The sequence below is a fragment of the Oratosquilla oratoria genome, chromosome 16, assembly GCF_046742065.1.
Source record: "Oratosquilla oratoria isolate Oo_2021 chromosome 16, ASM4674206v1, whole genome shotgun sequence".
In the NCBI taxonomy this organism is placed as follows: Eukaryota; Metazoa; Arthropoda; class Malacostraca; order Stomatopoda; family Squillidae; genus Oratosquilla; species Oratosquilla oratoria.
Window position 1 is genome coordinate 15,505,631 of NC_134792.1, and position 16,934 is coordinate 15,522,564.

The 16,934-nt window shown below is 39.0% G+C and overlaps 1 protein-coding gene across 4 annotated transcripts in view; it reads left to right on the plus strand.

The window, feature by feature from the left end:
- LOC143033850 (solute carrier family 49 member 4-like) overlaps positions 1-16,934 on the plus strand; it is a 129,029-nt gene that overhangs the window by 45,658 nt on the left and 66,437 nt on the right. Inside the window, exons 1-2 of one of the 4 annotated variants that reach the window (XM_076199405.1) lie at positions 8,182-8,282; positions 13,511-13,780. The exons of 1 other annotated variant lie outside the window; for it this stretch is intronic. In XM_076199405.1, coding sequence (XP_076055520.1) covers positions 13,708-13,780 — 73 coding nt within the window. In that variant the 5' untranslated portion in view covers positions 8,182-8,282; positions 13,511-13,707. Of the gene's footprint in view, positions 1-8,181; positions 8,283-8,418; positions 8,455-13,510; positions 13,781-16,934 lie in introns of those variants that run through there. 2 more of the 4 variants (XM_076199406.1, XM_076199409.1) reach the window with 2 other exon arrangements.

Below are 16,934 nucleotides of genomic sequence, written 5' to 3' on the forward strand. Positions count from 1 at the left end.
GTCAAGAATAACTACGACTACCAGGACACCGAAGACAACACAACCAAGGCTCGCTTGATGAAGAGCCGTGCAAGGTACACAAATGTGACACTAGCCCAAAAGTATACACACGACAGGCTCATCACCGCTGAGAAGTGTGACGACCTCCGCACCATGCTGCCCTTGCTCGGCTCAGCAGGCAAGGAATGGCTCCAAAATCTCCTGCAGCGGTAAAATGCACCAAGACACCAGGGATTAGGGCACCAACTCAGGCAGACGACGACAGCCCAGAAGATGATGACCCTGAAAACGACATAATGGACTATGTACCAGTGCCAGTGCCACAGCCAAGAAGAAAATAATGTTATTTGGTACCAAAAAGAAAATGAGAGTGATGAGTGAGGAAAATGGAAGAGAAATAGGGAAGGATGAAGTGAAAGCAGCTGTTAAGATGATGAGAGCAGGTAAGGCACCTGGGTTGGATGGATGCCATGCAGAATATCTGAAAAAAGGAGGTACAGTTATGGTGGACTGGCTGGTGAGGTTATTTAATGTTTGTTTAAGAGAGGGTAGAGTGCCAGAGGACTGGAGGAGTGCCTGTATAGTTCCGCTTTACAAAGGAAAGGGCGACAAGTGTGAGTGTAGTAGTTACAGAGGGATCAGCTTGTTGAGTGCAGTTGGGAAGGCTTATGGGAGGATCTTGATTGAGAGGATTAGGAGAGGAACAGAGGGAGTAATTGGTGAGGAACAGTGTGGTTTTAGGACAGGTAGGGGATGTGTAGATCAGATTTTTGTGATAAGACAGATATGTGATAAAGCTATAGGAAAAGGTAAGGATGTGTTTTTGGGCATTTATGGATCTGGAAAAGGCTTACGACAGGGCAGACAGGAAGGCACTGTGGGAAGTACTGCAGATATATGGGATAGGAGGAAAGCTGTTAAGAGCAGTCAAGAGTTTTTATGAGAGTAGTAGAGCTTGCGTTAGGATTAGAAATGAAGAGAGTGAATGGTTTGAGGTAAAGGTGGGACTTCGTCAGGGGTGTGTTATGTCGCCCTGGCTGTTCAACCTTTACATGGATGGGGTGGTGCGAGAGGTGAATGCAAGGGTAGTGGGTCAGGGGTTGGAGATGATTAAAAAAAATGGAGAAAAGTGGGAGGTGAGCCAGCTGTTGTTTGCTGACGACACTGCGCTTGTAGTGGGATCAGAGGAGGGATTGAGGAAGCTAGTGACAGAGTTTGAGAAGGTGTGTGAAAGAAGGAAGCTGAAGATAAATGTGGCTAAAAGTAAGGTGATGAGATGTACAAGGGGAGAGAGTGACAGTAGGCTGGAAGTGAGCATTAAGGGTGAGAAACTGGAGGAAGTGGATAGTTTTAGATACTTGGGTGCGAATGTGACAGGAAAGGGAGGAGTGGGGGTGGAGGTAGAATGTAGATTGAGAGAAGCGAGTAAATGCCTTGGTGGATTAAAAAGTGTAATGAGAAATAGACATCTGGGAATGGATGCTAAGAGGAGGTTATATGAAGGAGTGATTGTGCCAACTGCAATGTACGGAGCAGAAACATGGAACATGAGAGAGGAAGAGAGAAGGAGTTTGAATGTGTTTGAGATGAAATGCATGAGAAGTATGATAGGGGTTATTAGGCTAGATAGAGTGAGAAATGAGGAGGTGAGGAGGAGAACAGGGGTGGAAAAGGAGCTGGGAGATAGGGTTGATGAAAGAGTATTAGGATGGTTTGGACACATGGAAAGAATGAGTGAAGAAAGATTAGTAAAAGAAGTGTGGAAGGTGGAGGTGGAAGGAGTGAATATGAGGGGGCGTCCTAGGATGAGATGGATGGATGGGGTGAAAGGGGCTTTACAAAAGAGAGGAATATCTGTAGAGGAAGGACGGGAGAGGACAGAAGATAGGGGTGAATGGAGAGGGGTTGTGTATAGATGAGGCTGTGATGCATGAGGGGGAGTGGGTGGGGGATGGGGGGTGAGGAAGTATGTATGAGAAAAATTTGACGCAGCCTGAAGGGATTTCTCACAGACTTCTCCTTTCCTGCATGAGGGGACGGAGAATTTATGAAGCGGCCTTGTTGTGGATGTCCTGTGCCTTGCGACACTGCTTCTGACCCAGGGTAGTGGACAGGATGCAGGGATGACCCGTCATCCAGGAGGTGCCAAGATAGGAGGGAGGGAGGAGGGTGGAGGGGAGTGAAATTGGTGAGAGTGATTTCTATGCCTTTTTCTTTTTGGTTACCCAAAAGAAATTAAAAAAGTAGAAAATGAGAAGGACCTGGGAGTCATTATTATGAATAATATGTCCCTTGAGAAACATATATACAATTTTTTTTTTAACTTATAATTTAATAAGAACAATCAAAGTGGCATTTACATACCTGGACGAAGAAATGGTGAAGAAAATACTAGTCACTTTGATAAGACTAAGATTGGAGTATGCAGCGATGACGTGGTCACCAAGTACAAAAAAAAATGTGTAACAAAACTTGAAAGAATACAAAGAGCAATTACGAAATTGGCACTAACATTCTCAGAACTATCATATAGAAGAGAGACTAGCAAAACTTGAGCTACAGACATTAGAGCAAAGAGAGAGAGGAGACTTGATAATTATTTATAGAATCATGAAAGGCAAAGAAACTATTGATAGAGAGGATCTAATAAAATGGGATAGTAGAGATACAAGTGGACACGGAAAGAAAATCAAGAAAGACATTTATAGAAGAGACCTGTAAAAGAACAACTTTCCCAACAGGGTAACCTACTAGACGTTTGGAACAAGTTAGATGAAAATGTGGTGTGTGCAAAACTGATACACGAATTTAAAAATAGTCTAGATAAAACGAGATATGAAGACGGGACCCCACGAGCATATCTCCCCTTCACGTAAAATACAACTAGGTAAATACACACACACACACACACACACACACACACATACACATATATAATATATATATATATATATATATATATATATATATATATATATATATATATATATATATATATATATATGAATGGTAAGAAACCCACCAATGTTTTTTCATATGTTCATTTTTACTCTTATCATTACAGGACTAAGGCATCTGTGTTATCGTCAATGTACCTTCGAGCTTATGGTATTTGTAGTCCAGGGTTTTTGGGTGATGAATTCTCAAGAATAAATGACATAGCTTTAAAATTAAAGTATCCCAATTATCTCATTGAAAAGTCTCAAAATATGGCTAGGATGTCTTATTTTAATGACAAAGCTAGAGACACATTTAATTTCAAAAATTTTCTCGTTCTTCCTTATCATAATAATTTCATAAAATTACCGCATATTCTTAAGAACTTCAACATCCAAGTCATTTTTAGAAAATCCAACAGTCAAAAATCATTAAGTTAACAAATCCCCTGAAAATAAGGAAGGTTGTGTATATAGAATTCCATGTAAAGATTGCAACAAATGCTATATTGGTCAGACTGGAAAAGAATTAAATGTTAGATTAAATCAACACAAGTACAGCGTTATTTGTTCATCTTAGGGATTTCAGCCATTGTATCAAATGGGATGAAGCTAAAAATTTTTTTTAGGAGTAATTCTTATTTGAATAGAAATATAGAATCCAGTCTGATCAAGGATACATTTGTCAATAATTTAAATCTAAGTCATGGAACGTACAGATTGGATGAATTTATTATTAAGAAAATTGTAAACCAAATTCTCGGGACTCTGAGCCCATAGGCCACGAGGAGAGATCTACCCTACCTTCTGAGTATATATACTTGTCTTTTCTGTACTTGTACCTTAAAAAATGTCTGAATAGACGAAAGCGCTCGGTCTCATTTCTGTTATTTTCCTAGTGTTTTTTCTGCATACTAGAATCACGCGTTAAAGTGATTTCATTTGCATATACATATATATATATATATATGTATATATATATACATATATACATATATATATATATATATATATATATATATATATATTCGAAAATAGCTGGAGTCCAGGAACCATTTTATGGCAGAAAGTATACGCTGGACTCGACGTTCGTCAATTTATTCCGACGTTTCGAACCCTGTCCGAAGTTCGTCTTCAGGGTAATACAGTGGTAGCCATAGGAAATGTACATAAATAGGGGATACCTGGTGCACTGGGACAGGTCTTCCCAGTAACCGTTAAATTCAAACACCAGTAGAACATACAAAAAAAAAAAATGAAAAAAAAAATGAAAAAAAATATATATATTAATCAAACTATAATACAAAATGTGCAATGCTACCTTAAAAATATTCACAGTTTACCATAACAAATAAAGAAATAAAGAAATACAGTGATGGCTGTGATAACTCAAACCGCTGCCGATGGGCCCGCACCACAATGCACTCCCTGGAACAAATGTCACGCGTAGCATGCATCGTCACAGAATAAAGAAATTGGAACAAGAAGAAGAACGCATAACCCATCAATAAAATAAACATGCAAAAAGGAGTTCACATTAAAACAAGAAAACAAAATGTAGTGTGAAAAATACCCCCCAAAGATTGGGTGTAAAAGCTGCACGCTGTGATGTTCCACAACAATACGCTAAACTACAACTCGCCACGCGGAACAAAAGTCACGTGAAGCATGCACTGTCACAGACCCCAGAAATTGTAACCCTAAAGTGAAGCAAAACCGTCCCTCACAGTTAGTTAATTACATAAATAAAATTACATAGATAAAAAATTACATAGATAAAAATGTAATAATACCAAACACACCAAGAAACACATTACCGTCGTATTAATACAAATAAAACAAATAAAACACACAACATAAACAAAATTAAAAATGCCCCCCCCCCCTAAGATTGGGTGTAAAAGTTGCACGATGTGACGTGCCACAACAATACGATAACTACAACTCGCCACGCGGAACAAAAGTCACGTGGAGCATGTACTGTCACAGCCCCCAGAAATTGTAACCCTAAAGTGAAGCAAAACCGTCCCTCACAGTTAAAGAATTACATACATAAAATTACATAGATAAAATGTAATAATACGAAACACACCAGGAAACACATTACCGTTGAGTTAATACAAATAAAACACACAACATAAACAAATTGTTTTTTTTTATTTGTGTTTTTTTTTTTTTGTGCTTTTTGGTATGTTCTACCGGTGTTTGAATTTAACGGTTACTGGGAAGACCTGTCCCAGTGCACCAGGTATCCCATATATATATACATATATATATATATATATATATATACATATATATACATATATATATATATATATATATACATGCGTAAGTAACCACTAGAAGTAAATTAACAAAGCAAAGCGCTTTCGTGTAATTACATCTTCAGTGCTGATACAAAGGAATTATAAAATGAAGAAACAAGGTACAAAATATATGACTGAGTGAGACATGGTGAAGAGGGAATTCGGAGAGGTAGTGGAAGAAGTACGCGTGACTTTTGATACAGGAACATCTGTACATTAATCTATAATTAAAGAAAATCTATTTTCTTTGCACATTTTCGCAACTGACGCACTTTCTTCCCATGCAATTCCATCCTGTAATATGTAAGAAGCTTTAGTGGTTTTTTTTTTTTTTTTTTATGCCTTGAAGAATTTCACAAGGAGGGGCCATTTACTTTATAACTTCTACTAAATTATCAACTTATGTAAAAGGGACTCCATGTTCGCTATGTATCCTTCTAAAAGCAATTCCGCCTTTGCTATCTTATCTTGAAGCTTTTCTGATTCTGTGGATTTCTTAAAACACTGCTAAATTTTAAAAGTGCTTTTATTTGCTTAAAACATTTTATGCGTTTTAAGGAAGCTTTATGCTTCATCAGGGCAGACTTATTACAGTTTTTTAGTTTCCAGTCACACACACAACAAAATGCTTCCTCGGTCCGTTCCGCTTTAGTTTGGCCGCGGTTAGCGCTCTCAAACTATTAAAGCTTGAGAGACAGGTTCATATCGAAATAAAACTCCAGTAAGCCACATACTATACCAAAGAAAAATTTTGTAGGCCACACCCAAAAGGTAGGCCACATACTATACCGGCACCCATATTTCTTTAATAGTTTGGGAACGCTAACCGCGGCCAAACTGAAGCTGAATGCACCGAGGAACGCGCCCAGATCTGGTAAATACATAAAACCGAGTGGTGAAAGGACCACCCGTAACACGGGTTAAAATTGGCCCTATCTTAATAGGAAAACGTTTGAGCATTGAAAAGAATAAGGCCAAGGACAGGGAAAATAGAAAAGGTAGAAATTTGGTCAGATAGGAGTGTAGTGTAGCCAAGCCCTTTATATAAAAGTCACATAGATTGCTTTAACATCGCATTGAACTTTTGTAATTTTTTTCCGTTATAAAAAAAATACAATAATCAGTACCTGTGTCAATATTGTGTAAAAAAAAACATATAATAAATTTAATAATAATAATAATAATAATAATAATAACAATAATAATAGTAATAATAATAATAATGATAATAATGATAATAATGATAATAATAATAATAATAATGATAATAATAATAATAATAATAATAATAATAATAATAATAATAATAATAATAATAATAATAATAATAATAATAATAATAATAATAATAATAATAATAATAATAATAATAATAATAATAATAATAATAATAATAATAATAATAATAATAATAATAATACCACTAAACCGGTCTACATCTGTATCGTGAAAATCTGGTGATTTAAAAGTAAATTTGACTCATCTTGTTTGGAAAAAAAAATGCTTCCTCTGTTACGTTCAACCAGCCAACGATAGTGTGTCTTTGTGTGCAAAATTCAGTTTATCAGCTGATATGGCGTCATATCGTTTTCGATGGCGCCACCGACCCTTAGGCAAGCACGGTACTGGGACGGGGAGGCGGAGCAAGGAACCACGCCGTGTTTCGCAACCTTGAACAATAGAATTTTAACGGATAATTCTTGGGGTCTTTTATCCTAATTGTTAAGATAAATGGTTAGATGTAGTCTTGAAAATCGCTGGCCTAGAGGTCTCTCCAAGCTGATTGAAATCGTTAGGCGTTGAGTCAGGATAAAGTTCCTTCAAGTCGTATTTGGCTGCAAAGGGTAAAAGCCAAATTCTAATGACACATTATCTAGAAGGAGACATGTAAAATGCTGTAACACTCTGAACAATTAAATCTTTCGTTTTTAGTTAGTATGAAAGTGATGAAATGCGTCATTGTAGTTAAGATTTACCTGCAGCTTTGGTTAAATACTAAATCATACGCGAGGCTGGTTTGTTTATTTCATCATCTACCATGTTATCTTATTCATCATCTTGGCACCCCTGGGCAGTGAAGTGAGTTAAAGTCGTGTTTGCAAAATATGTATGGTTGTATTACTACTGTTTAAAGGCCACGCCACTCTACGCGTCTTTTGAGTCAGGGTGGCCTAGCGCGGGAATGAGCACTTTAATCCGTTCTTTGTTCAAACGGTGATGCATTGCCGTGGATGAATGACGCACGCTACTTAGTTCATCAAAGCTATGAAACGGAGATTTTGTTGACTCCTTCATCAGTCTTAACCCGCATCGATATTTAGATCAATGAGCATGTAGTTTGTTTTTATGTCAGCTTGTCACACCCATCATTTGCTTTTTCAAGCAGTCAAGTATTTTATTAAGTGCAGCATCCCTCACATTTCTGTCTTTATACGAATGATGCCTCACTTGCCACAGGCACACGTTATCCTTATATTTTTCTATCAATTAAACTGCGTCCTCACTATGCCAGTAGAGCTGCGAATTTAGTGACATAATGAGTGAGGCGGTTTGGTGGGTCTTCAATCGATTTGACTCGTAGTGTGACGGGGCCTTAGGAGTAGCGCGTTTCTGTTCATTGTTCTCTTTTTTGTTCACGATGATCAATTTATCTTGAGTCGAATGAAGAATAAAGTAAAATGCTTTAGCAATCTTGAGAATTGATGGTCATTTTGAGTTGTTTTCGACATTCAAGTTTCACAACAAATGATTCCGCTCGTCTAAATTTTATGGTTAAGTTTACGCAATATGACCTCATTTCAAATTACTCAGAATGCATGTGCTGTAGGATTAATCTAACCTTATCACGTTACCATGATTAGTTTTCAGACCTATTTCGTCATGCATATACGTTTGTGCGTAATCAGATAAATAGTGAGATGGACACCCAGTTATCACTTTGTTCTGACCAGAGGGAGACTGGAGTGCACTTTGCGTACTTGGGTCGTTTGACTTTGTAATCCCTACCAGTGCAGAACGCCAAGTACCAGCAGGACTGGTTTGCATCTTCTAAAACTTCACGCGCTAGTCTTTTTTTATTTTTCATTATTCAAGTGTTCCTAGTGAAACGTGATATTTTTACCAGTGTCATTCGAAACCCTCAAGGGAATTTGTTCTTCGATGTGTTTGTTGTGAAGTTATTACAAGTGACTTAGATATTTAAGTTTGATGTATGCTTTCTGCCTTCCCATGAAGTTCTAGGCACTTTTGTCTTTAGGGTCTAGCTTTCAGATCTTTATTTTCACTGTCCTAATTTCACATTTTCTATGCGTTATTTATTTATTTATTTATTTATTTTTTAATAATAGCACCTTTCCAGTAGAAATATTTCTATAATATTTATTTAATCATTTTTATTTTTGGGTGCATTCTATTTCTAAATAACTTATTTTTATTTGAACTATATTTTTTCTATTAAGCCATGGTCTCTTACGTTCAGTTTTTGATGAAATAGACAGATGGTACTATTTGTCGTGTGTTTGTTATGTGCATAGTTATTTTTTGTTCTGTTTGTACATTTCTTTAATTGCTTTGTATTAAGAAAGTTTGTGATTATGACTACAATTTGTACATTCATGCTCATTTGTACAATTTCTGACACTGATCTACATCCTGACACACAGTGAAAGATACACTAAGTAGTATATACTTTATCTTTTCTATTTAAAGTATATAACGTGTCACATTGATCATATATCGCTTTTCTTATACTGGGAGTGCATTTTATGATGCATTCTTGTTCCTCACCATCCTTAGTCTTACATTTTTCCCAATTTCGAAATCGTCTTCTTTCTTAAGCCACGTCCACACGGTCGAGCTGTGCCTGGCAGGGCAAAGTCTGCAGTCTATGCCCGCGTAAGATGTCCACACAGCTGTCTGTGGTGGTTGGAGGGCAGTCGGACGCCAGCAGTTGTTGTGAGCGAGTGGTTCATTACGGTAAGATCACCATGGTGCGCTCCATACTTCGAAAGAAGATGGCACTATATTCTATCATAATTGGTGCCTGCATTAAAAAGAAAAACAAGAGACCACAGAGACGTGTCTGGTGCCGGGAGTGGTTGCAGAGACGTGAAAGAATGGGTAGCTCTGTGACAATCCTACGTGAATTGCATGAGGAAAATGAAACTTTGTTCCGCAATTACGTGCGGATGGACATAAACAGTTTTTATATTCTTGTATCGAAAGTGGAGAGCTATATTCAGAGGCAAGAGACAAATATGAGGCAAAGCATTACACCAGCAGCACGTTTGTCTCTATTTCTGTAATCAAAACACCTTACATTCCACAGACATTCATGTGATTTATATATATCAATCGAAGTTATAGTGTCTTGTCGTGACCAATATGCACTAGCACTCGGTGTGGACATGGTGTACTAATAACGTGGTAGTCAGTGGATCTGCCTACACCTTACCTCGTGCGTTTGGCAGTGACGGAAGACCTCCATCCACTGCCCTCTATTGGCGCCGGGAGCGGACAGTTTGATGGTTTGCCCGCTGAAACTGCTCGTACAAGGGCAAAGCCTTCGTGCCCGACGGACACTGCTCGACCGTGTGGACGTGGCTTAAGGAAATAAAGATATAGTAATGTATAAAAGAGGGCTTTTGCCATTGGGCGATTGAGCGAGCGATTAATTGGCGGTCTGTACTGAGCGGGTTTGCTAACTTTGCTCGCACCTCACCTCGTGCGTTTGGCAGCAATGTCAGCCCTCCATCCATCCACTGCCCGCAAATGGTGCCGGGAACGGACAGTTTGATGGTTTGCCCGATGAAATTGCCCATTGTCGAGCAAAGCCCTCGTGCCCGGCGGGCAGTGCTCGACCGTGTGGACGTGGCTTTAGATTCCCCGACAATTTCTTCTTCATTTGGATATTCTACAATAAAATCTTTATCCTTGTGTACATCATACATATCTAAGACGTATGTCGTCTTTTTTCTTGGACTGATCATTTCATCTAATCATTTCAGTTTCCACTTTTTTTTTCATTTTGTTTCTGCCATAATTTTCGCATTAATTTTCATGCAAGACAAGAAAAAAGACAATTATATCCTAACCGAGCAAGTGGGTCTGCCCACACCCCCTATCATAACTAACTTCCATTTCATTCTTTCCTTACACTACACTCCAAATCCCCCCCTCCCCCATCTTACCTATCCTGCTGTGTACTGTGCTACTGCTGCTCATTATAGTTTATTATTTGCTCTTCATTTGTCATTATTAGTGCCATTGTGTTCTGTTTTTCCTTACAATTTGTTTGCATACGAGTAATTTTTTTTCTATTCTTCTGTCTTCCCATTTAGTTGATCATATATTACTTATGTAGAGTTGGAATCTTAGAATTTTCACGTACAATTTAAGTTTTGCTCTCATTCAGTCAGTCGTTGAAAAATTACTTCCAGCAATTTCTATAATTTTCACAAGCGTAAAAAATGTACGCTAGGGTGGGAGGGGGTAATTGGTCTTTGTTATTCAAATGTGAATACAATAACGATGACAAACCGCTCGTTGTGTACGTTTCTATGAAACTTTAGGATGCGCTGTCAGCTGCAGAATCACCGTGATTAGTATACCGAAAAAAGACAACCAGCTGGGAATGGCAAAGTAGATACATTTTGGTTGACAGACATGCCAGTACCCTTTTGCAGCTGATGTACCATTTGTTTTCCTGCCTCCAGCGATTTTGAGCATGGCTACATATTTGTTCTGATGTCGTATATATGTATTTTTCTTCTGTTGAGAATGGGTTGGATTGCAGTCTGTATATATCAAACAGAACAGTGCATGTTTGTGTCTGATGTATCAGGCGTTTTCTTGCCAGCAGCAAGTTGAAATCTTAACATTCTAGTTAACTCTTTCTGATGCACTGGATTTTTTTTTTTTTTTTTTTTTTTCGTGCCACTACTCACTATTCTAGTGGGGTTGAACTTGAAATGGGGCCCTTGTCAAAGCCAAGCCCAGTACGCGTGGGGCCGGGTTGTGCAAACAAGACACGAATACGCCTGGGACATTATTTCTCTCTCCAAGAATAGAGAATACTGTGAAGTAAGGAGGAGGTGTCTAGTTTATTTTCTGTTCATTCAAACGTGAGGCAGAGATGTGTCTTCATCCAACATTTTTGAGCCCTCATATGAACTGTGTATTGTCTCTCACTGTCTTTACTGATAATGCCCTTGTGGAGCCGATATAGGTCAGGTCCGATTTCAGTGTCTGCACATGGAGGTAAAACCACTGAGATTCCAAGTATGTTTTTGGATGAAGACCAAAATCCAGACGTTTAGGGGCTTACTGGGTGATGATGAAGTTTAGCCTCTCCATGCATGTGGCGAGAACATTGAGACCTTGAAAAGCTTCACATATCGACGGGTGGTGTCAAGAAGTCCTTCTAAGAATAGACATGGCATGTTAGGGACTTCCTCAACCGACGTTGTCGATATTTATGCAGGGTAGCTAAGATCAGAATTTTCAAGTCGATTGTGCTCTGTCATGCTGTACGACCGTCATATACAAACATTGAACACTGACTTAAGGAATAGTTTTGATGTATTTGGTACAAAATATCTTCGGAGAATGATGAGGTATTGCTGGAACAATTTTGTATGAAATCTGAGCGACAGCTCCATGGAGTTAAGTCAAAGCTAAAAATAAATCGTGAACGTCATCTCCGGCTATATGGCACGCTTCCCTCATGTTATCTCACTTAAGCCCGTCACACCAAGCTTACGACCTGTTTCCGATCACCTTCGACGGTGGCACTTTTGTTCCTGTTACGGTTATCGCCAGGCTATTTCATATTTATTTCCATGAGGGGGAGATTCATTCCAATTGCAATGTCTTGAATTCTTTTTATAAGAACAGCACAAATCAGCCTGATCGCCGGTGGTCGGAAACAGGTCGTAAGCTTGGTGTGACTGGTGCCTTACAGGGTTGTCTCCACAAGAGACAACACTTGGTGAAGGAAACAAAAGGTGACGCCCCACAGCCTATGTTCCCAGTTGGTGAATGATGGTGACCCCTGGTCGTGCATTGACACTTTGAACCACAGACCGGGAGACATACATTTTATGTTGATAACTGGTTCCTCTGATACCATATAGAATATTTTTTAACTACTTTGTATTTTTTCTAATGTGTTGCAAGGTAGGGGGCTAGGAGGAAGAGTTCGTTAAAGCATTTGGCTAACTCAGCACATTATTCCATATCAGCCATGAGTTTCCCCGTTTCTTTTTCCTTCTCTTTCTTCATATGTGGGGTGTACGTTTGAGTTTTTATGTTATATATTAATTTCATTTATCATTTTACTCCTTTCCTTCTCTGTAGAAGAGAAGAATCTTGCCACTTGTAAGCCCTTATTACCGACGTCTTATCACAATAATTAGTTATTGTTAACAGTTTCTTCACAATCATTTTATCCACGGATCTCCGTCGATATCTGAGTTAATCATGACCATTTGCTGTAAACAAAATATATATATATAAAAACATTAAACACCCTAATATGTCTATAAATACAGAACATTCCAAACACGTCTATAAGTAGTAATATTTTATGTTGCTATTGTGTGACACTGTAATATGTAACCAAGCAGTAGGTGTCACGAGTAGCAGATAAAAGGAACACCCCTTTAGACTGCGTCATCCCTTCATCCATTCACAATCTTCCTTCATTTCCACGCTCACTTCCCAGCCCTACCAATATTCCACGTACATCCGACCTCCCCTTCACCTCATCCATCCATCCAATTCTCGGTATTCTTCTCATGCTTATTCTATCCACTTTTGCTTTCCTCATTCATTCTATACGCTCAAACCAACTCAACACTGTTCTATCCTATCTGGCAACTTCCTTCCCACTCTTACCTCTTCCGCACCTCCACATTTCTGACGCTGTCCTTTCTTGTAACACCCATTATAATTCTCAAACACTCCTACTCCGCTCCATACACCAACGAGGGTACACTCACTTCTTCATACAATTTTCCCTTTGCAATTATACCCCCAAATACTTATCTATCATAACACTTTCCATTCTACAGACATTACTGTAAATAGACAGTGAATCTTGGCTATATTAGATTTAAACGCAAATATATCTCATTTGTTGTCCTACATTTTTGACACTGATACTTTGTTACTCGATCTTAGTATCTATATGTAACCCAAATCACTACGCTCATAAATGACGACGTACTCGTAATGTTCAATCCCAACATTCATCACCACTTCCAGGTTCTTCAACAACATAAGGACATCTCAAGTTACAGGAAATCTTTACCATTTCGAAATAAAGGAACTCTCGTTGCGCAGCACTGCCGTCAATGTAAAAAGGAGAAACCAAGACTGATGTAATTCGGCGTCCATTCGCGGTGGTAAACCAAACTCCTAGACCGTTACTGCGTTCGAATCATTGAACGAACGTGGTGACCATGGAACGGAAGCCGCTGCTGGCGGCAGTACCCGAACACACAGTTTTCGGAAACGCCTATGGAGCTTTCAGTGGTGAGAGTTAACAATGAAATTGCTCTTCTTGTTAGGAGATTTTTTTTCTTCTAAATATTTCTATTCGTTTATTTATTTCTATGAGTAGAAAACTGGACATGAGTAAAATCGATATTTTGCCCATACACTCGACGGGAAGGTTAAACGATTGAAGTTTTCGAAGTAGAAAATCGATTTAATTGTTTTTGAAGACACAAAATATGGTCATTACCAGCCATAAACCGGAAAGAAGATATTGTTTCTATTCACCTATGAAGTTGTTGCTTGATTTCAAAGATTAAAGAGGGGAAGGGGAACTGGAGGTTTTGGTTGAGAGGATTGGTGATGGTCCTCTATTGCAGGGATAGTGTGAGTCTGTAAAGGAACGGTCTCTATGTCGAGGCCGCGGGGAACTCTTTTGATATGATCTTTATGCAAGACAGTCTCCGTAAGATCGTGCAAACTGAGTGCTTTAACTTTGTTCATTGACTCATGTCCAATGATACGATAGGGTCCAGAGAATTTAGGGGAGAGCTTCGAGGTGGGGGTGTGGTTAAGGGTGTAAACAATGTCTCCAATTTCAAGGGTACAAGCTCTGGCTGATTTGTTATGCAAACGGACCATTTCGTCCTTAGATGAAGAGTATTATGTATTCTTTTGAACAGATTATTGAAATCTGCTACTTTGACCTTTACGTAATCATTGAAGTTGTAAATGGGAGGTAATTCTGAAAGAAGATCATAAGGGAGCCTTTTGTCCGAGCCAAAAAGGACAAAATGAGGAGATTCCGATATTGACCTATTAATGGAACTATTTAGGCAAGCTTGAATCATGGGGACATGTTCATCCCAAGAAGGGTGAAGATAAGAAGCAAGATGTCGTAGAACATTGAGAATATTTCTATTCTGGTGTTCAATTAAGTCATTTGAACTCGGGTGATAAGCAGAAGTGTTGCATTTGTTGATTTTAAAGTAATCACAAATGTGCAAAAGAATCTCATTGTTGAATTCAGTCCCGTTGTCAGAAATCAAAGTTTTGTGTGTGTAGTGAAGGTTTATATGAGTTTATCAATGAGTGTCTTTGCTACGCGTTATGATGTTTTGTCTGGTAGGGGAAAAAGAATACAGAATCGTGAAAATTTGTCGACACAGACAGATGGTTTAGAAGGTGTAGGATACGTTAGAATTAGAACATGACCCCTGATATGACTTTTGTGAATCGCGCAAGTATGGCAAGCGTCAATGTACGCGTGTATATCCTTTCTCATTGTTAACCAGAAATAGTGCAATCTGGCTTGTATAACGCATATATCCTTGCCAAGGTGTGCAGCAATAGGTGAATCGTGGATAAGCTTTTAAGTTTCTGGAATTAGATCCTTAGGGACTACATGTTGAAACACTTTTCTGTTTGGCTCATGTTTGTTAGTGTTGTTTTGTGATACAGAATGCCATCCACTAACGTGTAATTGTCGATATCAGGAGGAATTTTTTCTGTGACAGTTGTGTCTGCAGATTCGAGGAAGTATATGACACGTTTCCAAAGAGGGTCTGATTTCTACGCTGCGGCAACGCGCGCTTATGTAAGGTTTACTGAAAGAGGATTCTGAGTGATGGTCGCAATATGACGACTGAGAGCGTCTGCAACTAGATTTGATTTTCCTAACAAGCGTATTTCTTCCTGAAGGAAAGAACACTTTTTAAGCTTCAGTTTGAGACCTTCTTGTTCTAGTCGTGAGAAGACAGTGTGCAGAATGTGTAGATGTTCGCTAACGGATTTGGAACCGATAATCACGTCGTCAAAGTACATCAACACTGAATGACCAGGGAAACCTGCAAGTACTGTGTGCATGAGTCGTGTAAACACAGAATGGGCTGATACAAGACCCATAGAGAGTCGTTTGAAGTGATAGTGACCTGTGGGTGTGCTAAAGGCTGTCAGAGGCCTAGACTCTGGGGTAAGGGGGATCTGGAAATATTCCGACATAAGGTCTAAGGTTGTGAACACTACGTTGTTTTCACCGACGGAGTGGAGGATATCTTGCAAGACAGGAATTGGGTGTCTGTCTGGTTTGATTAGTTTATTTAACTCTATGAAGTCTACAACAGGGCGGAAGGAACCATCGCATTTAGGGACAACAAATAGGGAAAATTCCATTCACTGATGGATAATTCAATAATCTATTGCACAATCATGTCTTGGATAAGGTCATCTACAATCATACATTTGCTGTGTGGTAATCTGTGTGCGGGAATGTAACATGGTTTAAAGTTCTCATGAAGGGGTATATGATGCTGAATAAGATTAGTGCCTCTAAGGGGCTCACCCTGAGTGGCAATGGTATGTCTGAACTTGTTGCAAAGTGCAAGCAAGTCTGCTTGTGCATCAAGGAAATCAATTGGGTTAAATTGTAATGCATCAATGGGTCCCTGTGCTGTGTGCACGTCGGAAATTATGGGACAAACTTGAGAAGTTGGAAATTGGTCATCCATGACTTTGATGCGTGAAGGATATACTTCGAAATTACAAGTATTTGTACCAACTGTGAGATGGAGGGGTTCGTTAGTGTCATTGGCAATTAAAATGCAAGTATGACCTTTCTTTGACGTAAAGCTGATGGCTGAAAGCAGAGAAATGCCACTGACACGGCAAGTTTCTGGCATACAGAGTACATAGGTGTCATGTGTTTGGTAAACTTGTATTTGTATCTTTGTATATCTTCGATATTCAGTATGTCATCTCCCGTCGATGCCTAGCGTGCACACTCGCGCACGCACACATATGCTACGAAAGGGTACTCCGACGTCGTCGTAGATCTCCCAAGGGAAAAGTTGGTGAGCCGGGTCACTTGGACAATGAACTTTTCCCATGGGAGATCCGCGACTACTTCGGAGTACTCTTTTGTAGTATATGTGTGTGTGCGCGCGTGTGCACGCTAGGCATCGAAGGGAGATGAGAGACACACCGAATATCGAAGATGATGATACCAGCGAAAGGAGATGATAACATGCATATATATGGAGTGCTTTTAAACTGTTAAGGACGCCGAAATCTCTCCCAGCAGTATAAAATCGTGTGGCTTCAACCATACTATATACAGAATATAAAAACAAATTTAAATAACACATAGATGGGAAATGAAAAATAGAGAGGCATGTATTAAGGTTGACATGGCACA